This window comes from Urocitellus parryii, chromosome 3 (genome assembly GCF_045843805.1).
Source record: "Urocitellus parryii isolate mUroPar1 chromosome 3, mUroPar1.hap1, whole genome shotgun sequence".
Classification (NCBI taxonomy): domain Eukaryota; kingdom Metazoa; phylum Chordata; class Mammalia; order Rodentia; family Sciuridae; genus Urocitellus; species Urocitellus parryii.
The window spans coordinates 197,274,870-197,302,120 of record NC_135533.1 but is presented as its reverse complement, the minus strand read 5'-3'; the positions used below and the strand labels follow the sequence as shown (position 1 = coordinate 197,302,120).

At 35.8% G+C, this 27,251-nt stretch overlaps 1 protein-coding gene across 1 annotated transcript in view; it reads left to right on the top strand.

Annotated features, from left to right (window-relative positions):
• Positions 1-27,251, top strand: part of Ulk4 (unc-51 like kinase 4) — a 539,981-nt gene that overhangs the window by 173,118 nt on the left and 339,612 nt on the right. Inside the window, 5 exon segments of the mRNA XM_077795670.1 lie at positions 171-304; positions 1,958-2,079; positions 2,249-2,305; positions 13,181-13,232; positions 13,329-13,423. Of these exon segments, the coding sequence (XP_077651796.1) occupies positions 171-304; positions 1,958-2,079; positions 2,249-2,305; positions 13,181-13,232; positions 13,329-13,423 (460 nt within the window).

Below are 27,251 nucleotides of genomic sequence, written 5' to 3'. Positions count from 1 at the left end.
AGGCAGAAATTGACTATCACTATTGAATTTTTCTGCTTGAAAAATTGGTGAATCTAAATGTCCACATGATTGGGACCAGGTCCTCTGGAAACCCTTGCCTTGGCTGCTTTTTGGGACAGATGTTGGTAACTGTCTTATGAGTGGTGATCTGTGCCCTTTTCCATTTGTAGGCTGGTGATGTACATCGAGAGGGACAGCAGAAAGACCACTCCAGGCAAGGAGCAGCAAGGCAGTGGTGAATACCTCTCTAGATGCCTGGATCTTCTCATCCGTCACATCGTGCAGGAACTGCCAACAATCCTCTGTAAATTGTAGTCTTGTCCTTAGGCCCTCTTGCTGCTTACCTTTCTGTGACTTAGCTTTTAGGCACTGTCTTGTCTGTTTTTACAGGAGAGTGCAATGACACTCTCCTTAAATGTAGTTTCAAGATTTATCTGTCTTTATAATTATTTGGCATTAGTGATATTTTTGAGATGTGAGCAGGCTAAATGTTATATTGAGGTGTTATCTGAGGTAATCTGGGAATTTTAGAAATAAACAGAAGGAAACATGTTAATTGCTTAAAATTGGACTTCTATGATTATTGCAGGTAACTTCTCAAAAGTTATCCCTGCCTAAATCTGAAGAAAATAATTTTCTCTTAAGGTTAGAGCCATAGCTGAGCACAGTGGCACATGCCTATAGTCCTATCTACTCAGGAGGCTGAGGCAGGAGGATCACTCAAAGCCAGCCTCAGCAATTTAGCAAGGCCCGAAGCAATTCAGTGAGAATTGTTTCTAAATAAAATATTAAAAAAGGGCTGGGGATGTGACTCAGTGGTAAAGTGCTCTTGGGTTGAATTCCTGCTTACCCCCCCAACCCCTAAAAAAAGATTAGAGGCATAAATTAAAATTGATAAAAGAACTTGAACATATATAGAATTTAAAAAACTGAAATGTCAAAATTTAATATTAAAGAATTTTGACAGTATTGGTTTAAAGTTCAATGTTTGAAGATGTCTTTGGTTTGAAAAACTATCCTTAAGGTAAAAATATCTGATAGTGATTTGTAAAGAATGTTTATTACAATTAAATCACTTTTTTATTTGAAGAAGTTTAAATAAGGAAAATGTACGTGTAGTTCAAATCCCTTTGCATGCTTTTCCAGCGGATGTAGCTATTAACCAAAAGTGTTTAAAATATAGTTTTCTTCAAACTGTTATGATAAAGTATACTTAAGAAATAGAAATTCAGAACTTTAAAATAATGAAAGTATCTTCATGATCAACTGATAATAACTTTTTGCTCTTTACTAAAACATCAGGAGAGGTTTTTTTTTTTTTTTCAGTTGGTAGCTGAGTTCAGGTAGGTTTTGGGAACTGATCTCTTTTTAATTCTATATCCTTTGGTTTTTTTTTTTTTTTTTTTTAAGAAAGAGTGAGAGAGGAGAGAGAAAGAATTTTTAATATTTATTTTCTAGTTCTCGGCGGACACAACATCTTTGTTGGTATGTGGTGCTGAGGATCGAACCCGGGCCGCACGCATGCCAGGCGAGCGCGCTACCGCTTGAGCCACATCCCCAGCTCCAATATATCCTTTGGTTTTTAAAAGTCATGATCCACTATCTGTTCACGTAAAAATTTAAAGTAATTATTCCTGTTTATAAGAGAAATAAGCAATATAGTTGAACTTTGGAAAATACAAAAAGATTTTCTAAAACCAGTGTGTAATAATTATTTGTAAATTCTATTTTTAATTCTAGATGAGAGATTGAGTTAACTGATAGCTTTTATGCAGAATATTGCATTCTGTCCCCAGTGGCCATGGTGTCTTCTAAACTCAGTACCTGTGAATAAAAAGAACACAGCTCATACCATTTAGACCCATTATTTGGAAATTAATTAGTAATCAAGCAATGACCATGGGCACCTCCACGTCTGATCCTTTAACCTCTGCGCCTGCTCTGGGATGCTTCACAGGTGACATTCTCAACGCCTTGGCTAATGTCTCTGGTCGTAAACACCCATCCACAGTTCAAGCAAAACAGCTGAAGATGTGCCTCCCCCTGATGCCTGTAGTACTTCACCTCGTCACTTCTCAGGTACTGTACCATCATTTTAGGGAAAAGATAATATAAATTGTCTCACTTCTTTGTAAACTGAAGCTGAGAAACATCAATTCAGAATAACCATTTTTATTTGTGTTTTTCTTGAACAAAATCTGTTCATGGTTTTCGGGATTTAATCTGTGGAAACTCTCATCACACACAGGTATTTCGACCTCAAGTTGTAACAGAAGAGTTTCTTTTCAGTTATGGAACTATTCTTGTGAGTAGCACTTAAGTTTTTCATGTTCTTATTCAAAATGTCTTATCCTTCTGTTTGTGGAATTTGATGTCAATATGAGGTAATTTAAAAATTCTTGTGGCATTTATTTGTCTCAAGGGAAGTGACCTTTTTATATTTTTAATCTGTTGACTGTAATAAAATTTGACATTTGGAGAAAAATACATTCACTCCCGATAATGTATTTTGTTCAGAGATCACCCCAAATAGGGTAAGTTAGTCCTCAGAAATACTTTCATTGATTTTTGGTATTAAACATCATGAACAAATTTAAAATAAAATGGTGAACATGGAATGCTAAGAATATGTACTCATTGTTATTCATGTAGGCTTACATTGTCCAATTGTGTTGGCATTTCTATGAGTTAAACTCAGCTTAGTTTTTTCTTTAATTTTGATGTCATGACATAGGTAGAAATGAAAACTAAATCATTGTACTATCTTTTTGTTTAGGATATAGTTTGTGAGTTATCTTTTCCCTTGTCCATTGTAGTTACAGTGTGTATTGTTGAATAAAATGAGAAAGCTGTACACAAAGGAAAAGCCAAGGTACTTGTCAGATAGCATCTCCAGTCTGACTTTGATACTTGTAATAAACTGAACTGAGATTTTCAAAATGCCACAGAAGGATCTAGTTAAAATGAAGTAGGCATCTCAGCTTTATGGTTATTTTGGAATAAAGAAATTACTGCCACCCACAAGTGAGAATATGATTTTCTAGAGGTTCATCATATGGTGACGTATGATGTTTTTATTTTTTTTTATTTTTATTTTTTTAATTGTTGGTTGTTCAAAACATTACATAGTTCTTGATATATCATATTTCACACTTTGATTCAAGTGGGTTATGAACTCCCATTTTTACCCCCTATACAGATTGCACATTCACATCAGTTACACTTCCATTGATTTACATATTGACATACTCAAGTCTGTTGTATTCTGCTGCCTTTCCTATCCTCTACTATCCCCCCTCCCCTCCCCTCCCCTCCCCTCTTCTCTCTCTACCCCCTCTACTGTAATTCATTCCTCCCCCTTGTATTATTTTTCCCTTTCCCCTCACTTCCTCTTGTATGTAATTTTGTATAACCCTGTGGGTCTCCTTCCATTTCCATGCAATTTCCCTCCTCTCTCCCTTTCCCTCCCACCTCTCATCCTTGTTTAATGTTACTCTTCTTCTCGTGCTCTTCTTCCCTAGTCTGTTCTTAGTTATTCTCCTTATATCAAAGAAGACATTTGGCATTTGTTTATTAGGGCTTGGCTAGCTTCACTTAGCATAATCTGCTCTAATGCCATCCATTTCCCTCCAAATTCTATGATTTTGTCATTTTTTAATGCAGAGTAATACTCCATTGTGTATAAATGCCACATTTTTTTTTTTATCCATTCGTCTATTGAACGGCATCTAGGTTGCTTCCACAATCTTGCTATTGTGAATTGTGCTGCTATGAACATCGATGTAGCAGTGTCCCTGTAGCATGCTCTTTTTAGGTCTTTAGGGAATAGACCTAGAAGGGGAATAGCTGGGTCAAATGGTGGTTCCATTCCCAGCTTTCCAAGAAATCTCCATACTGCTTTCCAAATTGGCTGCACCAATTTGCAGTCCCACCAACAATGTGCAAGTGTACCCTTTTCCTCACATCCTCTCCAGCACTTGTTGTTGTTTGACTTCCTAATGGCTGCCAATCTTACTGGGGTGAGATGGTATCTTAGGGTGGTTTTGATTTGCATTTCTCTGACTGCTAGCTATGGTGAGCATTTTTTCATGTACTTATTGATTGATTGTATGTCCTCCTCTGAGAAGTGTCTGTTCAGGTCCTTGGCCCATTTGTTGATTGGGTTATTTGTTATCTTATTGTCTAATTTTTTGAGTTCTTTATATACTCTGGATATTAGGGCTCTATCTGAAGTGTGAGGAGTAAAGATTTGTTCCCATGATGTAGGCTCCCTATTTACCTCTCTTATTGTTTCTTTTGCTGAGAAAAACCTTTTTAGTTTGAGTAGATCCCATTTGTTGATTCTAGATGTTAACTCTTGTGCTATGCGTGTCCTGTTGAGGAATTTGGAGCCCGACCCCACAGTATGTAGGTCATAACCTACTTTTTCTTCTATCAGATGCCGTGTCTCTGATTTGATATCAAGCTCCTTGATCCATTTTGAGTTAACTTTTGTGCATGCCGAGAGAAAGGGATTCAGTTTCATTTTGTTGCATATGGATTTCCAGTTTTCCCAGCACCATTTGTTGAAGATGCTGTCCTTCCTCCATTGCATGCTTTTAGACCCTTTATCAAATATAAGAAAGTTGTAGTTTTGTGGGTTGGTTTCTGTGTCCTCTATTCTGTACCATTGGTCCACCCGCCTGTTTTGGTACCAGTACCATGCTGTTTTTGTTACTATTGCTCTGTAGTATAGTTTGAAGTCTGGTATTGCTATACCACCTGATTCACACTTCCTGCTTAGCATTGTTTTTGCTATTCTGGGTCTTTTATTTTTCCATATGAATTTCATGATTGCTTTCTCTATTTCTACAAGAAATGCTGTTGGGATTTAGATTGGCATTGCATTAAACCTATAGAGAACTTTTGATAATATCGCCATTTTGATGATGTTAGTTCTGCCTATCCATGAACAGGGTATATTTTTCCATCTTCTAAGATCTTCAATTTCTCTCTTTAGGGTTCTGTAGTTTTCATTGTATAAGTCTTTCACCTCTTTTGTTAGGTTGATTCCCAAGTATTTTATTATTTTTGAGGATATTGTGAATGGAGTGGTTGTCCTCATTTCCATTTCAGAGGATTTTTCGCTGATATACATGAATGCCTTTGATTTATGCATGTTGATTTTATATCCTGCCACTTTGCTGAATTCATTTATTAGCTCTAATAGTTTCTTTGTAGACCCTTTTGGGTCTGCTAGGTATATAATCATGTCATCTGCAAATAGTGATAATTTAAGTTCTTCTTTTCCTATTTTTATGCCTTTAATTTCTTTCATCTGTCTAATTGCTCTGGCCAGTGTTTCGAGAACTATGTTGAACAGAAGTCGTGAGAGAGGGCATCCCTGTCTTGTTCCAGATTTTAGAGGGAATGCCTTCAATTTTTCTCCATTCAGAATGATGCTAGCCTGAGGCTTAGCATAGATTGCTTTTACAATGTTGAGGTATGTTCCTGTTATCCCTGGTTTTTCTAGAGTTTTGAACATAAAGGGATGCTGTACTTTGTCGAATGCTTTTTCCGCATCTATCGAGATGATCATATGGTTCTTATTTTTAAGTCTATTGATGTGGTGAATAACATTTATTGATTTCCGTATATTGAACAAGCCTTGCATCCCAGGGATGAATCCTACTTGATCATGGTGCACAATTTTTTTGATGTGTTTTTGTATCCAATTCACCAGAATTTTATTGAGGATTTTTGCATCTAGGTTCATTAGAGATATTGGTCTGTAGTTTTCTTTCTTTGAAGTATCTTTGTCTGGTTTAGGAATCAGGGTGATGTTGGCCTCATAGAATGAATTTGGAAGTTCGCCCTCTTTTTCTATTTCCTGAAATAACTTGAAAAGTATTGGTATTAGTTCCTCTTTAAAGGTTTTGTAAAACTCTGCTGTATACCCATCCAGTCCTGGGCTTTTCTTAGATGGTAATCTTTTGATAGTTTCTTCTATTTCTTCAATTGATATTGGTCTGTTTAGGTTGTCTATATCCTCCTGCCTCAATCTGGGCAGATTATATGACTTAAGAAAATTATCTATGCCTTCACTATCTTCTATTTTATTGGAGTATAAGGATTCAAAATAATTTCTGATTATCTTCTGTATTTCTGAAGTGTCTGTTGTGATATTGCCTTTTTCATCCCGTATGCTAGTAATTTGAGTTCTCTCTCTTCTTTTCTTCGTTAGCATGGCTAAGGGTCTGTCGATTTTATTTATTTTTTGAAAGAACCAACTTTTAGTTTTGTCAATTTTTTCAATTGTTTCTTTTGTTTCCATTTCATTAATTTCAGCTCTGATTTTAATTATTTCTTGCCTTCTACTTCTTTTGCTGTTGTTTTGCTCTTCTTTTTCTAGGATTTTGAGATGAAGTATGAGATCATTTATTTGTTGGTTTTTTCCTTTTTTAAGGAATGAACTCCAAGCAATGAATTTTCCTCTTAGAACTGCTTTCAATGTGTCCCATAGATTCCCATATGTTGTGTCTTTGTTTTCATTTAACTCTAAGAATTTTTGATTTCCTCCTTGATGTCTTCTAAAACCCATTGATCATTCAGTAACCTATTGTTCATTCTCCAAGTGATGCATGATTTTTCCTTCCTTCTTTTATCATTGATTTTCAGTTTCATTCCATTATGATCAGATAAGATGCATGATATTATCTCTACTCCTTTATATTGTCTAAGAGTTTCCCTGTGACATAATATGTGATCTATTTTTGAGAAGGATCCATATGCTGCTGAGAAAAAAGTGTAACTGCTTGGTGTTGGGTGGTATATTCTATATATGTCAATTAAGTCTAGGTTGTTAGTTGTGTTATTGATTTCTATAGTTTCCTTATTCAACTTTTGTTTGGAAGATCTGTCCAGTGGTGAGAGAGGTGTGTTGAAGTCTCCCATGATTATTGTATGGTGGTCTATTAGACTCTTGAACTTGAGAAGAGTTTGCTTGATGAACATAGCTGCACCATTGTTTGGGGCATATATATTTATGATTGTTATGTCTTGTTGGTGTATGGTTCCCTTGAGTAGTATGTAGTGTCCCTCTTTATCCCTTTTGATTAACTTTGGCTTGAAATCTATTTTATTTGATATGAGTATGGACATTCCTGCTTGTTTCCGGGGTCCATATGAGTGATATGATTTTTCCCAATCTTTCACCTTCAGTCTATGTATATCTTTTCCTATCAAATGCGTCTCCTGCAGGCAACATATTGTTGGGTCTTGTTTTGTGATCCATTCAACTAGCCTGTGTCTCTTAATTGGTGAGTTTAAGCCATTAACATTTAGGGTTATTATTGAGATATGGTTTGTTCTTCCAGCCATATTTGTTTATTAATGTTACTAAACCTGATTTGTTATCCTCTTTGATTATTTTCCCCCCTTTACTGTCCTACCTCCCACTGTTGGTTTTCATTGTTATTTTCCATTTCCTCTTCCTGTAATGTTTTGCCAAGGATTTTTTGAAGAGATGGTTTTTTAGCTGCGAATTCTTTTAACTTTTGTTTATCGTGGAAGGTTTTAATTTCATCTTCTAATCTGAAGCTTAATTTCGCTGGATACACGATTCTTGGTTGGAACCCATTTTCTTTCAGTGTTTGAAATATGTTATTCCAGGATCTTCTAGCCTTCAGAGTCTGTGTTGAAAGATCAGCTGTTATCCTGATTGGTTTACCCCTAAATGTAATCTGCTTCCTTTCTCTTGTAGCTTTTAAAATTCTCTCCTTATTTTGTATGTTGGACATCTTCATTATAATGTGTCTAGGTGTGGATCTCTTATGATTTTGCACATTCGGCGTCCTGTAGGCTTCTAGGATTTGGGATTCTGTCTCATTCTTCAAGTCTGGGAAGTTTTCTAGTATTATTTCATTGAATAGATTGTTTATTCCTTTGGTTTGGACCTCTATGCCTTCCTGTATCCCAATGACTCTTAAGTTTGGTCTCTTTATGTTATCCCATATTTCTTCGATGTTCTGCTCATGGTTTCTTAACAGTCTTGCTGAGCTGTCTATGTTCTTTTCAAGTTGAAATACTTTGTCTTCATTGTCTGATATTCTATCTTCTAAGTGTTCTACTCTGCTGGTAGTATTCTCAATTGAGTTTTTAAGTTGGTTTATTGCTTCCTGCATTTCTAGGATTTCTATTTGTTTTTTATTACCTCTATCTCCCTGTGTAATTGATCTTTTGCTTCTTGGATTTGTTTATGTAATTCATTGTCAAAGTGATGTTTCATTGTCTGATTTTGCTGTCTCATGTCTTCCTTGAGACTGCAGATCATCTGAAGCATGTATATCCTGAATTCTTTATCTGACATTCCATCTGTTGCAGCTATTACCTCTTCTAGAGTTGAGTTGACCTGCATTGCTTGTGGTCCTTTCTTTCCTTGTCTTTTCATATTGCTCGCGTTTCTTTCTGCTTGGTGAAGCTGTTGTGTTTTTGAAATTTTCCTTCTATTTATTTATATTGCTCTTGTATCGTTGAAAAATCTCCCTTGCAGGGCGGGTAGTGGCTGTGCTCCTCCTCCAATTGGGGTGATCTGTTCTGCTGGTGGGTCTCAGATCCGCCTACCCTGCAGGCGCGTGGGGCAGCTCTGGCACTCCGCAGGTTGCTGGGGCTGAGCTGCCGGTGGGTCGCAGGTCCGCCTACCTTGCAGGTGCGGGGGGAGGGGGTGATGTTTTTAAATACAAGTGTTGAATGGAGATTACTGACAGGAAACAGAGGGTTCTGGCAATGCAGTAGAGGTCCTTTTGTGTTCAATTTCAAATCTTTATCATTGTAGTCCCTTGAAGCCCAAATTCTACAAAGTATGTGGTTTTGGTAGTTCACTGATGAATTTACAAATTATTAATTACAGTTGTCATCTGTAGACCACTCTCTTTAATTTGCTTTTTATTGGCTCTTCTTAAGTAGAATATGGGTACCATATTAGCACGATTATAATTCTAAGTATTTATAATCCTGTTGCACCAGCACATCACTGTCAAGAGTAGTTTTATTCTTTGTAGCTTATTTTGGCATCATGTTTTTTCAGGTACAATTATCCTGTGTTCTTTCTTCTTCCTTTAGTTTTTTTTTCTGCCCACAGAACGTTCTCAAGGAATTAACAAGTGTCTAACCTAAAAGTCTTTATAGGCTTTCAGGTATTATACCTGTTCCTTGCAATACCATGTCCAAAGAAAAGGGAGTTGGCCACCTTGAGGAAGGGAGGTGTGGGAGTACTCTTGAGTATTCTGTAGGGTCGTCTTAGTACTCACATTTAGAACATGGAAAATAACTTTCCTTGTTCAAACATCTCATCGTGATTTTGAGAAAATTTTAGCACTATTCCCTCCCCCTCCCATTGTAATCTCACCCAAATAAAGGGAATTTAGGGAAATGAAATGGAGATGGAGATGGGTCTTTTGGCTCTGTTCAGGTCATTTTCCTTGTTTGAATCTTGGCTAGTTCCAGAATTTTTTAAAATTGTTTTTCTTATTGTATCTTGTTAGCTTTCCCTGTATTTTCACCTTTCTTATACTCAGTGTTGATGGCATTGATGAAATACTACTACAGAGAGTAAGTTATTGATGGAAATTCACGACCTGGATTTATTTTTTCTTACACTTCTTGTGAACTTATTATGAACTCTTGAGAGTTGGACATTGCTTCTGTGACTTAATTCATAATCTTTTCAAGAAGTCATCAAAACTGTTACTCAGGTGATAATGCCCTATCCATGTCATAAGACAGGGCAACTCATCAGACACCCTACTAGAAGTAAAACCTCTGGAGTTTTCTGCCTTAAAATAATATCTTTTATAATTTTGATTAAGCAAAGAATTCCTAAACATATCTTAAAATTGGGAATGGGGCATGGGAAGGTTATACAACTGTGAATGTTTTGTAACCCAGTACTCAGCCCAGTGGCTTGAAGCTTTCCAGATCACAGTGTTTCTTTGGGGCTGGTGACAAGAGGAGGTAGTCCATTCATGTTTGCATCCATAGCATTGTACTTTGAAGGCCTTATTAGTCTATCTGGAGACAAAAAATATTTTTAATATTTTTAAAAATAAAAGTGGTAGTTACCATCTAGCAGGTATGTTATCATTTTATATTTTAAAAATGTGCCTTAATTTGAGGTCTTCATTTGCAGTGTACCTTAAGAGCTGTGTCCAACAGCAACAAGGTGTTGCCAAGCTGCTTCCATTGAAGCAGCTCTGCAGGAGATGCTGGCCTGCATGAGGTGGGCGTGGAACGAGCCATCGATGTCCATGTGATGTCCACTGTTTCAAGGGTCGTAAGGAGCAAGATAGAGAGGGCATTGGAATTGTGCTTCCCACACTGGGTTCGGTTTGCATAAAGGCACCAGAGCACAGATTGCCTGTTTGACCTGAAGGCATTTATCTTTGGGTTTTGTTTTATTTTCATTTTTTTTGGCAGAAAAATTCTATACTAGTATATGGAAATATGACTATAGAAATTTGCATTTTGTAGACTGCCCCCCCCTTCAAGTGAAACAAGGTTTTGGTCTTCTTATATTTTAGATAGACTACTGTTTCGAAATGGTTTAGGAGGGTTCTCTTAAACCAATATCAACTTTCAAAGACTCTCGGCTAAAGAGAACTACTTAGCTGTTAATTGCTGTTTTCACTTCTTATTGGTAGAAGTGAACAGTCATCATAACTGGCTTCTTCAAGTTTTAGTAGTCAGATCTTTGGTGAGCTGCTGGGAGGAGTGTGTATACCATACTCGTTTTGGGCCTCCGTTGAACTGGGCTTGGAAATGGGAGATAATGACAGAAAATAGGGAACTCACCATGTATATTAACCTAATGTTCATTGCATTTCTTGGTTCTTTTGAAAACACGCTTGATTAACGAGCTAAAGAATAGGATTTTGTTGTATTTTCTTCAGTTCTGGCCTTATCAGTTTATAAAAGTACATAATGTGTTAATTATGTATTTCTATCAAAAAAGGACACACTTTGTGACCTCTGTAGATTTTTTATTATCTGTGAATGTTAGTTTGGTAGCTTTTGGCTTCTGTTGTAGGTAAAGCAGAGATGGAGCACTCTTTTATTTTTATTTTTTTATTTTATTTTGTTTTAAATTTTTTTAGTTGTAGATGGACACACACCTTTATTTATTTATTTATTTTTATGTGGTGCTGAGGTTCGAACCCAGGCAAGCACTCTACCACTGAGCCACAGCTTCAGCCCTCTTATATTTTTAAAAGAGATAATACTGCTTACACTGTTCTCACCCTGAATACATGACTGTTTGTCTTAATTGAGCTCTCCCTCAGACTTGTACATCTAGTTTATTTTCTTAGTTTATATACTTTGACACTCACCTTGATGACTGTTCATATCTTCTCTCCTTGAATCTCCAATGCCTCCTAACCCATTCTCTTACCTCATTATGTTCTGTTACACTAAGAATGAAGAAGTATATTAAAAAACATTAAAATTGGTAAATTAATGAAATATCCAGTAGGAATACTTTTAATTAAATAGGGGAAGTATAAAGAAGTTATAAGAAACCCATAATATCATCATGTTGATAACCCTCACTGACACTGAAAAAAGAAAAAGAAACGTGAGCTTAGAAAATCCCAAGAGTACAGAAAAGGAAAAGTGGCAGCACACCTCCCATCTCAGGCTCTGAAAGAAACTGATGCCTGTCCTTTCTGTGATCATCTTCTGGAAAATGAATGTTCATGTCCCTAGCATCTGTATATTATCTACATATTCTTTCAAAGTAATTGCATGAGAAGGATCATGGCATTGACAATGCTATGTGCCTGTCATCTGCAGTAAGACTTAGACCATTAAGTAGGTTTATTGTAGCCAAAGGTACCTCCAAATATTTTCTTTAGCATCAAATTCATATTTATTTACAAAAGTAATGTCCCATTTTGGAATTTCTTGAAACTGTTTTAGCCAGATTATTATTATGAAAAGCTTATAATTATCGCCCTTTTAAAATTTATATTTTAGTCTGTTTTTTCTTTGTTTATTCATAGATAGAAAAAGAGAATTCAGAATATCTGGAATTTTCAGTTTTCATTTCCTAGATTGTGATTTTCTTTATAACCTGGAAAGTAAATACGCCTTTAAGATTTTTTTTTCTTGTTTTAAGAGTAATTTATGCTTATTCATTTAAAATATAAAGTGCAGCCTTGTTAGAGAAAATGTGGAAAATTATAGTGAAATATGAAAAAAATAAAATCACAACTCCACACCCAGAAATAACCACTGTTAATATGTTGTTTCCTTAATATTTTATTCATATGTATGCATTTGTTTATAGAAGAAATTATACCTATGACATATGTGATTGAGACTGTGTATATACACACAGTTTGTGTGTGTGTGTGTGTGTGTGTGTATGTATGTATGGGTTTCTATTCTACTATTTGAATTTAACATAAGTATTTCAATACTTATCCATATTTTTAAAAAATATATTCTTTTTCTGAGCATTTTAATGGCTACATACTTTTCCATTTGTATGAAAGAGATGCAGTTTGATTAAATGCCCAAACTAACAATACATTATTTAGGGATATGTGAATATGCAGCAAAATGTTTAAAAACATGAATGATATCAGTTGGGAGAGTGGGGGAGAACCAGGCAGGTGGGCTGGAAGAGCTCTTGCAAGGAGTGGGGTGTCATTCTTACTAATATCCCAGGTACTGAGAGTAAGTGTGGCATGTTGCTGGAAATTATTATGGATCAGTTGGATCATTCTTACCTTTTCAGTTGCTAATGAATGTATTCCAGCATTAAATCTCATTGATGATGATTTGTATATTTAAAAATAATTATGGGCTGGGGTTGAAGCTCAGTGGTAGAGCATTTGCCCAGTACATCTGAGGCACTAGGTTAAATCCTCAGCACCACATAAAATAAATAAAGGTATTGTGTCCATCTTCAACTAAAAAATTTCTTTAAAAAAATATAGTTTATAACTTTTAGTATTAAAGTCATGTTTTAAAACTATGATTATAGTGTTCATAATATGTAGAGTGCATTTAATGTTTTTTAAGAGTTGTTTCATTAAAAATGGTAGATACAGTTTTGGGAGGAATATTAACTACCTAAATTTTTTTTCAAAGTTATTTTTAAATCTACATTTATTAAATATTTTTATTTTCTATTTTTCAGAGTCATATTAAATCAATCGACTCGGGAGAAACTAACATAGATGGAGCCATAGGTGAGTAGACCATGCAACAGACAATGTTTGAGGCATTTCGATATTGAGATTTAGAAAGTAAACACCTTTACTAATAATGATTAAATGTGTTCCTAGGGCTAACAGCATCAGAAGAATTTATCAAGGTCACGTTGTCGGCTTTTGAAGCAATAATTCAATATCCTGTTTTGTTGAAAGATTATCGTTCTACGGTCAGTTTTTTCGACTTTTGAAAAAAGCTCTTTTTCATTTCCTTGGTAATTCTGTATAAAGGGACCTTCTTTCCATATTCTTAGCTCAGATGGGTTCCTCGTATGAAGTAACCATCTCGAAAAGCAGGATGGGTCTAGGAAATCTGTTCCTTTTGTTGTTGACTTTCATGCTCTTCTGGTTACATCTTTATTCCAGCCTCTTCTTCCTCCTTGCCTGATTATTTGTTGTAACCAAATATAAACCTTTGCAAGAGGGTTTCTCAACCTGGGCACTTGGGCATTTTGGGATGGACAGTTTGTTGTGGAACCACCCTGTGCATTGTAGGATGTTTAGCAGCCTCTGCTCACTCGGGGCAGTAGCTTTCACTCCATGGATCCTCCCATGTGACCACCACAAATGTCTCTAAATCCTGACCTACGTCATCTCAGTGGCAAAATTGCCCCCATTTGAGAACCCCTTTATCCTTAGGGAAATCCTCAGGAGAGCTGGGTGCTGCTGACATGAGCAGAGGGAAGGAAGGCTTCCTCTGCCATTTATCAGAAAGCACCCCGGGAAGACTAGCCAGCTAGTGTCCGTGCAAGCAGCAATAGCAGTTGTTTCAGAGAGTGGCTGTTCTTGGAAGCTGCCTTGGAACAGAGACAGGGTCTCATCCTCCCCTTCCTGTCCCCCACTCCTGCTCCTCCCACTGCAGCACTGGTGATTTGTACAGGGACCCAAACCCTAGTGACTGCTTTTGGATAATAGAGTATACCCTGGTTTTGCTGGGCAAAACCCAGCAAAGGTTTTGATTTGAAAATATTTCTCAAATTGAAAAAACCCAATAGGCAAAATTTTAGAGAACAGTCACTTAAGTTAGGGACTGCCTGTAATGAGGATGAATGAAAGTACTGAACTTAGAAATTAAAATTGTACTGAAGAAATTATAAAGAAACATTATTTTTTGACCCCTTCATAGTCATATAGATGGCATTGTAGGACTTGATTCTGGAATTTATTTCCTCACATTATCCTTTCATATCCCCCCCAATCCCAGCCCTCCCTTTTTGCATTGAATGCTTCATTTAAACAGTGCCTTCCTTGGCTTGTGACATCTTAGAATTAGTTCATTTCTGATTTGGGCTTATAGTGTATGCATATTGAAAATCAAGATTTTTAAAATGTAGCTTAGAATGCTAGAAAAGGAGTCTGTATTTTGCTTTCTTAATTAGGAATTATTTTTAAAATCAGTGGCAGAATGTTATTTTGGAATTTTAGTTGCTGATTTTCATACAGTTATTATCAAATGGTATTCAGAAGAATGTTTTAACTCCTCAAATATTGTAATGTGAATATGGTAATACCACTAACTTTCCAGGCTTCAAAAGTGAACTGTGTGTGTGTGTGTGTGTGTGTGTGTATGTGTGTTTGGTACTGGGGATTGAACTCAGGGGCACTCGATGACCGAGCCACATTCCCAGCCCTATTTTGTATTTTATTTAGAGACAGGATCTCACTGAGTTGCTTAGGGCCTCGCTTTTGCTGAAGCTGGCTTTGTACTAGTGATCCTCCTGCCTCAGCCTCCTGAGCCACTGGGATTATAGGGCTGCGCCACTGCACCGGGCAAAGTGAACAGTGTGTGTGTTTCTTATGTTCAGTAAGTTTATCACAACTCCTGCATGAAAGTTTGTTCTTTCTTTTATAGTTTTTAATTCAACATTTTTTCTTAAAATTGTATCCTTTTGCATATTGAAGAATTTTCCTTAACATTTTAACAAGATAGTATGTACTTTAGTGGTGGTTACAGTGAGGTCAAGGGTGGTGATGGTTTGAAGTGTCAAGTGTTTCTGTATCTGATTTTAAGGCTTGTTAGATGTGTTTGAACTCACTGTGTTAGAAAAAGTTGTTAAAAGATCATCAGTAAATGCCAGCACCGTAATTTTTTTTTTTTTTTTTTTTTTGGTACTGGGGATTGAACCCAAGGGTGCTTAACCACTGAGTTGCATCCCAGCCCTTTTTATTTTGTATTTTGACACAGAGCCTCACTAAATTTCTGAGGCTGACTTTGAACTCCTGTTCCTTCTGCCTCAGCCTCCTGAGCACTGGGATTATAGGCATGCACCATGGCACTTGGCTGTAATCTTTACTCTCCATTTTTCTTCTTATTTTAGCTCTAGGAAGGAAGTGTGGAATCATGGCAAATATGAAACATATAAAGTTCAATGAATTTTTTTAACTCTCTTTTTGGGGGGTGTGATTTAAGTTAAAGCTGAGGATCAAGTTTTATTATATTCACATTTAATATCTAACTGCTCTGGGTAATCCTTCAGTATTAATTGATTGCCTTGCCTTACTAAGGACTACTTCAGGCACAGGGCAAGGATAGAAATGAAACAAAGTAGTAACCCCTATAGAACCTATAAGTAGAGAGAGAGGTGATAAATATTCAAATAAATTTTAATACACCAAGTGGTAGGATGTCCTATGAAGGAAACATGAAAGTGTAAGTGGGTGAGTTAAGTGATTTTTATAAGTAGTTATTTTTCTCTTCAATAATGGATGTTTGGATAGACAAGTGATAAATCTGGGGGAAGAAGTTTCTAGGCAGAGGCAGTAGCAAGTATAAAAACACTCAGGAGGAGCTGTGCCCAAGGACTAGTAACTTGGTTGATGATTCAGCTGGGCTAGAGCAGCCTTCTAGAAGATGAGAGCAGACCAGTGGGGCTGGGAGAAGTAATATGTTGCTTAAGGAACTTGGCCATGGTAACAGTTTTGGAGATTAATGATTATTGATCTTGGTTCTTGAACGGTCCCATTGCTATTTCACAAAGATTTCAGGTGTGGTTTTTAGAAGTAGGAGTAACAATTTCCTGTGGTTTCAGGTTAAATTTTTGATTGGTGTATAGTATAGTTCCATAGTATGTATATGTGTATACAAACATGTTAAAATATCCTTGCTACTCTGGATAGGCATTATGTTGCTTCTAGTTTTGGGAACTTATCCATGGTATTTCGTGAATATTGTTATGTATTTTGGTGTACTTACGCACATGTTATTTCTAGGATACATACTCAGTGGTTATGGGGGTACATATGAACTCAGTTCTCCCTATGGGTGGTCATTCACTTTCAGCAGCATAGTACCTGGTGCTTCTCATCCTGCCTAACTCTGGTTATTTCAGACTTTTTAATAGATCTGTATAGTATTATTTCACCATAGCTTTAATTTTTTTTTCAGGACTTAATGAAGCCTTTTAACATATTTAGTGACCATTTGGATAAACGTTAGTGAAGTATTCATCCAAGTATTCTCTTGAGTTGGCCTTCTATCATGAAATCCTTTATACTTTCTGTCCCCTGATGATAATTATACTAATATCATACTAGACCTCTGAAGATTATTGCTTTTGTCAGGTTTTGTAAGGGGGGGAAAAAGGGACATGACAGGGCTGAGGTTGTGGCTCAGTGGTAGTGCGCTTGCCTAGCATGTGTGAGGCACTGGGTTTGATTCTCAGCACCACATATAAACAAATAAACTAAAGATCCACCAACAATTATAATTAAAAAAATATTAAAAAATAGACATGACAGCGGAAGGGAAGGGACTTGGGAGACTGGGATGAGGAATAAGAGAGGGCAGTGGAGTGAATACAATCGGAGGATGTTATGTGTGTGAAACTGTCACCATGAAACTCATTTTATTGTATGATTAATATGTGCTAATAATTATGATAAAAAATAGGGGTGTGTCCCCTCTTTTTATATCCTTTAAGAGTGGGAATTATTTCCTTCTCTAATATTGCTAGCATTTTCCTGTGAAGCTATTAAGACATTTGTTTTAAGGGAAGAAGAGGGTCATCTTTATAGAATAGTTTTCTCTTAATTCAATTTTTTTCTCTATTTAGTTTTTTAAAGTATTTTTAAATTGTCAATGGACCTTTTATTTTATTTATTCATTTATATGCGGCACTGAGGATTGAAACCAGGGCCTCTCACATGCCAGGCAAGTGCTCCACCACTGAGCCACAACTCTAGCCCCTCTTTAATTTTGTTTATCTGTTTTTTAATATGGTTTTAAAAATTTATTGGCATGAAGAGATTCATATTTTCTTCCTGCCTTTAGTGGCAGTGTGATCTAGTATCACGTGTTTTTTTAATATATATATATTTTTTCCCTGAACAAGCTAACTAGATTTTTGTTAGCTTTATTAACTTTATCCAAGAGCCACTTTTCAGTTTTGCCAGTCTCCTCTTATATTTCTATTTCATATTTCTGCTCTAATAATCCTTATTTCTTTATTCTTTAGGTCTTTTATTCATTATTTCTCTGATAAATATTTAGATTATTTGTTTTCAATTGCATTAAAGATAGTTTTTTTGGATGAATATAATAAAATTTTATTGATTAAAATATCAACTGTAGGCATTATTTATGGAGTGCTTGTTATTTCCAAGCCACTATATTAAATTAAGGCAGGGACTGCTTAAGGGTAAGGAAATCGATCACATGCAGTCAGTGATAGAGCCTGGCTCAAGAGTCCATTCTCTAGTTAAAGTTACAGCATGCTCAAATTCTCCCCTCCTCCACAACTCTCATTTTTCTTCAGTTATGGTTCCAAACTCTTTGCTCCTCAACATACTAGACAGATTTTCATAACTAATTAGCACAAACCACTTCCTTCTCCCACTCACAATTTTTTTAAAAAAATGTTTTTAGTTGTCAAGGGACCTTTAACCTTTTTATTTATTTATTTATTTATTTATTTAATGCAGTGCTGAGAATTGAACGCAGTGCCTCACACATGCTAGACAAGTTCTCCACCACTGACCTACAACCCCAGCACCCCACAGCCCCATTTCTTTTTTAGTTTGCAATTCTATAATAGCTATCTTCTTGTTAAATATTCTTTTTATTTATTTTTTCTTCTAATTTGTTATATATGACAGCAGAATGCAGTACAATTCATGTTACACATATAGAGCAAAAATTTTTATATCTCTGGTTGTACACAAAACATATTCACACCATTCATGCCTTCATACATGTACTTAGGGTAATTATGAACATATCGTGTCACCAAAAGATGGTTTCTTTTTAAATACTGTTCTTGCAGCATCTCATAAGCTTTGATATAGAATTTTTGTCATCTTTTGGTTAAGATATTTTCTAAAAAAATTTTTTTTACCTTGACTCATGGTGGGTTTGCATATAAAATATATATTTTAAAATTCCCAAGTATATGGGTGCTTTATAGTTATTTTTATATTTGATTTCTATCTTAATTATTTTGAAGTTTGGAAATATACTCTGTGGTTTCAATTTGTTTGTATTTTTAAAGACGTTATAGCCCATCCTATTTTTTTGTAGATATTTTGTATGAGAAGAATGGGTACTTTACAGGTATTCAGTGCAATATTCAATATATGACTTTTAGGTTATATTTATTGATTATCTTGTTTAAATCCTTCCTCTCTGTGTTTTCAGATTGTTGTCACTGTGAATAAAATATCTGAAACAACTTAGAGGAGGAAAGATTCAACTCCTAGTTTCAGAGGTTTCAGTGTGTGGTCAGCTGGCTCCATTGCTGTGAGGCTGAGATGGGACAGAAACTTCCTGACAGAGGGTACAGTGGAGGAAAGCTCCTCACCTCACACAGCCAGAAAGCAGAGAGGGCACGAGGGAGGAAGGGTCTTAGGATGAAATATACCCTTTAAGGCACATCCCCAGTGACCCCACCTCCTACAATTTCCACCACCTTCTAATAGCACCATCAACTGGAGACCAAACCTTCAACACCTGAGCCTTTGAGAATATTCCAGATGCAAACTCTAACACTCTCCTTACTAATGTTGATCTGCTTATATTATAAACTTTTAAGAGAAGTGTATATAAATCTCATTACTATTATTTCTTCTTATAGTTGTGAAAGATTTTGTTTTATATATTTTGAAGCCACATTAATTGTATACAAATATGCAATTATGTCATCTTTTATAGTTGCAAATGACTTCCTTGATCTCTACTGATGTATTTTGACATAAGTCTATTTTGTCCCATCCTAATATAAACATACAAGCTTTCTTTTGGTTAATATTTGCTTGATAATTCCTGTGTCATTTTACTTCCAACATTTCTTTATTTTTATATCTATATACATTTTATATAATTTTTAAAAAGTTAATTCATATAAATGTTGACTTATAACTGAGCATATACTCCATTTACACGGTGTGATTATCAATATATTTGGATTAATTCTACTGTCTTCTTTCACACTTTTGCCATAAATGTTTTCTTTTGTCCCACCTCTACTTTCTAGTCCTATTGACGTTTCCAGCCCCCCATGTAAGGTGGTATTTATACACTGTTATTTTACCTCTTACCCTAAAATTAATATCATGTATGTGAACTTATTAAAACTTAAACTTGAGACTTATTTTCCTTAATTAATACAGCTCAACCTATTTACCTCCATTTAGTTCCCTCATGATACTTATGTTATTGTTGCATTTCCAAGTTTGTTTCAAACACTCTCAACAAACCTTAACATCGTCACTTTAATAGGAAGCTCATTTATTCTTGCTACTTCCTTTGTTCTTCATTCTCACTTTGTCTTTTTTTGACTGAAATATACCCTTTACCATTTTTTTTTAAAACCTTAGGTGAGTTGCTGCCAAACTGTCTGATGAAGTCATTATTTCTTGAGGGATATTTTTTCTGAGTTTGCAGTTATTTTTGCCATAATTGTTAAGCATTGCACAGATACTACTTTATAATCTTCTGATTTGGACTGTTGTTGGAGAGGATCAGCTGTAGTCTTCAGGCTTTTTTCTGAAGGAATCTTTGTCTCCTTGGTCTCATTCTAAAACTCTTCTTTTGGTGGGAGGTATCTTTGGTGTTCTGTAGATTGACTATGTTGTAACTAAATGTGAATTTCTTTTAAAAATTTATTCTGAGATTTTCTGTGCCTTCAGACTCTGTGGATTGTCCTTTTTCATCAGTCTGGAAAGTTCTCTGCCATTAACTCAACTTATTCCCTCTTCTGTTCCATTTTCAACAATTTAGATCATGTGTACGTTAAACATTCTCTATTTTCTAAGTTTCTGTCTTTCTGCATATTTCATTCTCTCTTTCAGTGGTATATTCTAAATGATTTTATTGGTTCTCCTTCTGTGTTCAAGTATAGCCATTCAGATTTTAATTTTGGTTATTTTTCACTTACAGTTCTGTCATTTCTAGAAATTCTGCTTGTCTTTTTTTCTTTTCGAATGTTTACTGCTTTTTATAATTTCCTGTTCCCTATAGATATTCTCTTTGTGATTTATTTATTTACACTTTAAAAATGTAGTTTTCCTATACAGCATGTCTGATAATTCCCATGGAATAAGATAGCAAAATTCTTCTGTAGTCTGTGATGTCTGTTACATCTTGTTTATGCCCAAATCTTTATATTTATATGGTGGTTTGATGGTTCACTCCTTGCTGCTCATTGTCCTTGACATCCATTTGTGGGCATTCCCTGAAACCTAGTGTGGGCATTCATTTTGCTTCCCCCAGCCATCTAAGTGTTCTACCAGTTGGGACCTTGCCTCACACTCAGGTTATCTGAGTATACAAATTCCTGAGAATCCAGGTCTGAGACCATGATTCCCTTGGACACACTTTTGTTCTAGAGCAGCGAGTGTGTTCAGGGGTTGGTCCCTCACTTGGAGAGCTGAATCCCCTCTCAGCAGGTACCCACTCAAAAAGCTCCTATCCTGGGAGGAATTGGCCCCACTGACCCCACGGCAGCCCTGTGTTGGTAGTGTTGGCAGTGTTGGCAACTACCTCCTGGCACCATCTGGCTAGGCTCTGCTTAAGCTTTTGTCCAGAAATTGGCCTGAAAATTCCCCCACTGTTTTTGACACCTTAACTATTTTTAGGAGTTTGTTTTTTTTTTTTATATTTTATCTGGCACTCTTTATTGTGTGCAGTGAGTGTTAATCCAAGTAACCACTCCCATCATACCTAGAAACCCTGTTTGACGTGGTGATTTTCACAGCAATGAATTTTAAGTCTACGATTGAGACATTATTTGCTGAGATGTTGCTATTGATTCCTTTGCTTAATGAACAGTAACCTCATGGCTAATTTGTTAAGATCCAGTGTTTATAAATATCTGAATTGCATTTAAATAGAAATTTAATTAGTTTATTTTCTACTCATGAAATGCAAGCATACTAATTATTGAAACTGCAACCTCTAGTATGATAAAAAGGTATCATTACAATTTACAGCCTCATAAAAAATATTTTTTAATGCCATAACTCATGGGACATCTTCTAATTATCTCTTTTTGAGCATGACTGGAATATATGAAGATCCACACCCCAAGGAGCCTAATATTGTTTGAAATTTGAGCACACACTGTCTTCAAGGTTCCTGATCAATACTGTATTATATGGAAGTGGCTGAATGCATTTAACTCTTCCTGAGCACAAGTGTTTTAACTGAGATTTTTCTGAATTTCTAGACCATTTAGTGTCTCAGAGTTGGAAGTCACTAGTTTGGCCTACAGAGTAGTCAGTAAACTATAGGAATTTTATTTGTACATAGAATTTGTTTCCACTCACAGTGCTTTCAAAAAACATTAAATAGCAAAGAAATAAAGGTTTCTTTATTGGAAAAGTCTAATGATATAATTTGCCTAAGATGCAGTTCTATTTGACATTAAAAACCAAGCTAAACCTTATTATATAGCATTAATTTTTTTTAAACTAAAGGGTGGAAGTTAATATTGAGTCATTTAAGCTGATTATTTGAGTTCATAGTATTGATGGGGATGTAGAAAAAACGTTACTCTCAGAAACTGCTAGTCAGAGTATAAATTGGTACAATCAGCTTGGAAAACTGTTTGGAAGAAGCTGATCATGCGTATATACTATGACTTATTAATTCTATAGTTTCACTTCTGAATATGCATTTAACAAATGTGAACTTCGCTTCACCAAAATATGTATGCAGGAATGTTCAGCTCCAAAATTGGAAACTATCAAAGTGCCTATTACCAGTCTATAAAGAAATATGTTATGGGACAGTTGTAAGCTGGAATACTATACAGAAGAAAAAACGAATGATTCTATAGTTACTCTTACCAATATGTATAAATCTCACCAACTTAATATGGAACTAAAATTGTACAAAGTTTAAAAACAGCCAAAAATTTGTTACAGGTCAGTATAGTGGTTACCCTCCAGTGGTCACTGTTTAGGCAGTGACTGGAAGAGGCTACAAAAGGGTTTGTGATACCCTGTTTCTTCATCTGGGTGCTACTTACTTCAGTGTGTTCATATTGTGAAGATTAAATGCATGTTGGTATCTTATATTTGAATTTAAAAGTTTTCATAAATATGAAAAGGGTTATTTAGAACTTGGTGAACGTGAGCTATATATTCACATGTATATTTAATTTTTTTCTTTTGCAAAGTTATTTAGTATGAATACACATCTTCACTATCTTTCATTGGTATGAACTCATGTCATTATTAGTTTCCTATCATTTCTATAACAAATTACCACAAATTAAGTGACTTTAAACCACCCAAACTTATTATCTTACAGGTCTGGAGGTCAGAGCCTGAAATGTATCTTTGGGGCTAAAATCAAATTGTCAGTATAGCTATGTTCTTTCTGGATATTTTAAGGCAAGAATCCATTTCATTCCCTTTCCAGCTTCTAGAGGCCACCTGTATTCTTTGGTTCTTGACTTCTTCCATCTTCAAGCCAACAGAGTAGCATCTTCACATCTCTGTCTTTACCTCTGCTTTCAGTGTTAAATCCTCTCTGATTCTGACTTTTCTAGACCTTCTTACAAGGATTCTAATAAGGATAATCTAAGATAATCTCCCTCTTAAGATCCTTAACTTAAATCTGCAAAGTCCCAGTTGCCATGTAAAGTAACAAATCAAAATGTTCTGGGGATTTGGATGTGGGTCTCTTTTGGAGGGGGCAACATTTTGTCTACCACTCTTTCCTGTATTTATCAGTGGCTTCATTATTGTTTAAATTATTTTGGTGCTGAAATTCACAAGATTTGATCAGTGTAAATCCATTTGAATTGGCTTCTGTGTCCTTGTGACACTGCCTTTTTTTTTTTTTTTTCTTTAGCATTTCCTTACTTTCTGGCACAATAAGATACTGTGGCCTCAATTTGTTATACTGTCCTGGCCTTAGAATTAATCATTTCACTGAGGAGCTCTGGTTTCCTTTAGTGGGAAAGAACATTACAGACTAAGATCGGGACACTAAGTGTGCTCTGGTCTGTTTCTTAGAATGTCTTAGCTCCTAGACTTTTCCAAGAAATGGAGCTAAGAAATATATGTGTGTATAAAATGCTCTATTTGGTAATGCTTTCAATTTTAAATGCACTTCCTCCCTTGTTGATTTTAATGTTTTAAAACCTGTAGAACATTGACAAGTTTTGAAAATCAAAACTATCAAAGATATATTCAGAGGAACATCATGCCCTTCCCTTGGGTATATATAGAGCCTTTGCACTCAACTGATGCTCTGTCATGTTCTCCCTACCCTTGTGAGTCACCACCTTTGTTGGTTTTCTGGCTTATCTTCCAGTGTTTCTTTTTGTAAAGTGAATGTATATGTTCTTCTCCCATTTTTTTTCCTTATAGAGTTGGTAACACATATTGTCTTCTATGTTATGCTTTTTCATAAAATAATGTTGAATGTTATTTCTTATCCGTTCATATTTATCTTCCTCTTTATTAGAGCAGTATAGCACTCAGTTTGTATTCATACCATAGGCTATTCAGCTGGTCTGTCTAGAACTTTAGGTGGTTTCTCGTATTTTGCAATTAAAAACAATAAATAACCTTGTTCATATGTAGTTTCCTATTGTTGGAGGTATATCTTGATGGTTAATTCCTTGAAAAAAATTTTGCATCCAAATAAAAAGGTAAATGCATATGTACTTTTGTTAGATACTGTCAGCATCCCTTACATTGTAGTCTACTGATTATACTTTCCCACCAGCAACACATGAGCATGCCCTTTTTTTCATAGTCTTGCCAGTAATCACTGTTTTGAATTTTTGTTAACCTGTTATGGTCTTGGGGATTCTTGCCATCTACTAGCTATTTAATATTATAAAGAAGATTGTTTAACCAATGTTTTGTCTGGTTTTCTTAGCTGCTTGTCTTGAGATTGCTTTTCTGAGCGGCCTCTTCTAGAAGTAGAGGTAGATGTTAAGTCTGTGGTACCTCATCCTGTGTATCTGAGGCAGCCTCTGCTGAGAAGAGGCTGACAGTTGAGGTGGCCGTGTTAATGATGGTGCGATCAGGTGTTCCAGGTTGATTAGGGTGTCCTGAAATGGAAGCAGTGATGAGTCATTTTTAAATGTAGAATAAGAATTTAGTTGACTACTTAGAAAACTTTTCAAGCAATTTACTTTCATCAATAAAATCAAACTTGTTTATAAATATAATAATGTAAAACATACTTTCATTATTTAGAGGTACATTTTTCGGTAAATTATGGGATTGTTGCGTTTTTCTTTAAGAGAAGGTAGTTTGAATAGGGTTGCATGGTTTTTTATAGCTTAAAGCTCTTTGACATTTCATAAAATGGAAAATGTTAAATTACAAAGAATCATCTTGTGTATTAATAGCTTGTTGAAGAAAAAAAACGAGATTTAGTGCTATAAGTGTTTGCATAATCCAAGTTAGTTTGTTATTTTCTAGGTTGTGTTCCAGAGCCATCTATAGTGTCCCTAAATCAGACATTCATCTCATTTGGGACATGCCATTGAGGATCATTTTAACAGTAACTATTTTGTGTGCACTTTCTTATTTAAATGAAGATTCTAGTTTTTGAGCAAAGAAATAAAAATTTCCTAGTCTCAATAATTTCTATCTTTAAAAAGATTTCAGTAGTATTTTGATTTTAGGGCATGTCCTCAAATTAACTTTGGCATTGCCTAATGTTTTTAAGAAATTGCTAACACTAACATTAAATATTAAAATTCCTTAGGTTACTCTTTATAAAGATGTATTATCCCTGCAGCTAAAACAGTGACGATGGAATTTTGTTAGAAGTCATTGGTGCAGTGGACTCTAATTAGAATTTCAGTGGTTAATAACATATGTTTTTAATGAATTCTGTGGAATAATTTGGAAGGGCCAAACATTGATGAAAACAATTTTCTAACTCAGCCAAAGTGTGCTCAGTCCCTCCTTTTTGATAAGTAGACCTGTTACCAACAGGCAAAGCTATGCCAATTTGAAGGTCTAGGGCATGCTCTCTGCCACATCTTGTGTCAGATTTTCATCATGGTTTCCTCACTGTCACTCAGAAGTGACTTGGCAGAGAGTTTTTAGGGTTTTGTCTTTTTTTGTGAGGGAGGTTTTCCATTACTGTTATGCTGTATTGCATTTTTTTTTTACTTAAAGAATACTATTTTAATGTGACTTTTTAAAATACTAGTTGAAGTCCACCATGAATCACTCATTATTTTTTAAAACAAAAAACATCTGCAACATGATTAATCAGTTGAAGTGTAATATTCATTTATTGTGTTGATATGATATCAGACTTGATATTTCCCAGAACCTAAGGGAACTTAGTCACAGTTTTAGGTAAAAATCAGTGGTTATTGAAGGAAGAAAATGAATACCTACTGTTTAAAAGTGTGTTTAGGAGAGAGTGACCCCCCTGGGAGAAGATGTAGACTTGGATCCTAAGGGGCCAACAGGTGCTCCTTCCCAGGACAATGGTCTGGTGGAAGGCAGAGAAAGCGGCTACTGTGAAATACCTGCCTGGCCTTTTTATAGCTATTAGGCCTAGATGTGTCTGAACTGTGTTTCAGTTTCTTTTGTAGGTGGGATTAGGGAGTGGCTGAGAAGACAGGTATAAAGTTCCTAAAATTGGTCTTGTTAGGAAATGAACAGCTATTCATTGGTGGGGGAAATAAAAGAACAGGAGGCAAGAACAAAGAAGGATCCTAGAAGCCAACAAGTCAGGCAGTGGGGCACAGACCCAGAGCTGGTAGAGAAAGGTTGGTGGAAAAGGTAAATTTTTTTGCAGCTAATTCAAGATGATTGATAATAAGGATAGTTAATATTCAACTTTAAATTGCTGGTGTTGCTGTCATAATCTCTCTCTCACTGCAAGCTCTTAGCAAATTCTAATACATAGCAAGACCTTGTGAAATGTTTGCACTTAATCCTTAAAAAGAAACTGTTTTATATCTACAGAGGTGGGTGGAATCCAATAACCAGCCAAATGGAAACGCTATTTATTTAGAGCTTGCTATAGCAAGGGAATCAGCCATCTTTTTGCACCCAAAGGAAGTAAAGAAGTGGGCAGGTTAAACAGTGGAAAAAAGGGAAAACTTCAGGTATGTCCTGACTGGGGGCCATTGGCATGGAGAGTCTAGAGGTGGTCTAAGTAGACGTGGGCCATCTTATGCCATTGGTTAGGGCAGTGCATTGGCTTTCTCTGTTGTGCCCTAACTTGGAAGAGAAGTGGGCACAAAGCATAGTGAAGCAGACCAATGGCTGCAGAGCTTGTGGTTTGACTTCCCTCTGGTTCCTCAGAGGATGGGGGCCAGATTCTGTTGCTCTCCATGACAGAGGGTCATTGTAACTTTGTATATCCAGTCTCTCAGAAGGAAAGAGCAGGTTAAGGTGAAAAACAAATATAAGAGTAAGTGAGGTGGAAACAGAGTTGGCAGTGAGCCATGGGAAAATAAAATAAGCCTTGGCAAGTTCCCAGGAAACTTGGGAAGGACATTAGATTGCTTACAGCATTAAAGGCTGAGAATTTTATTTAAACCGCAGAATTCAGTGGGACTTCAG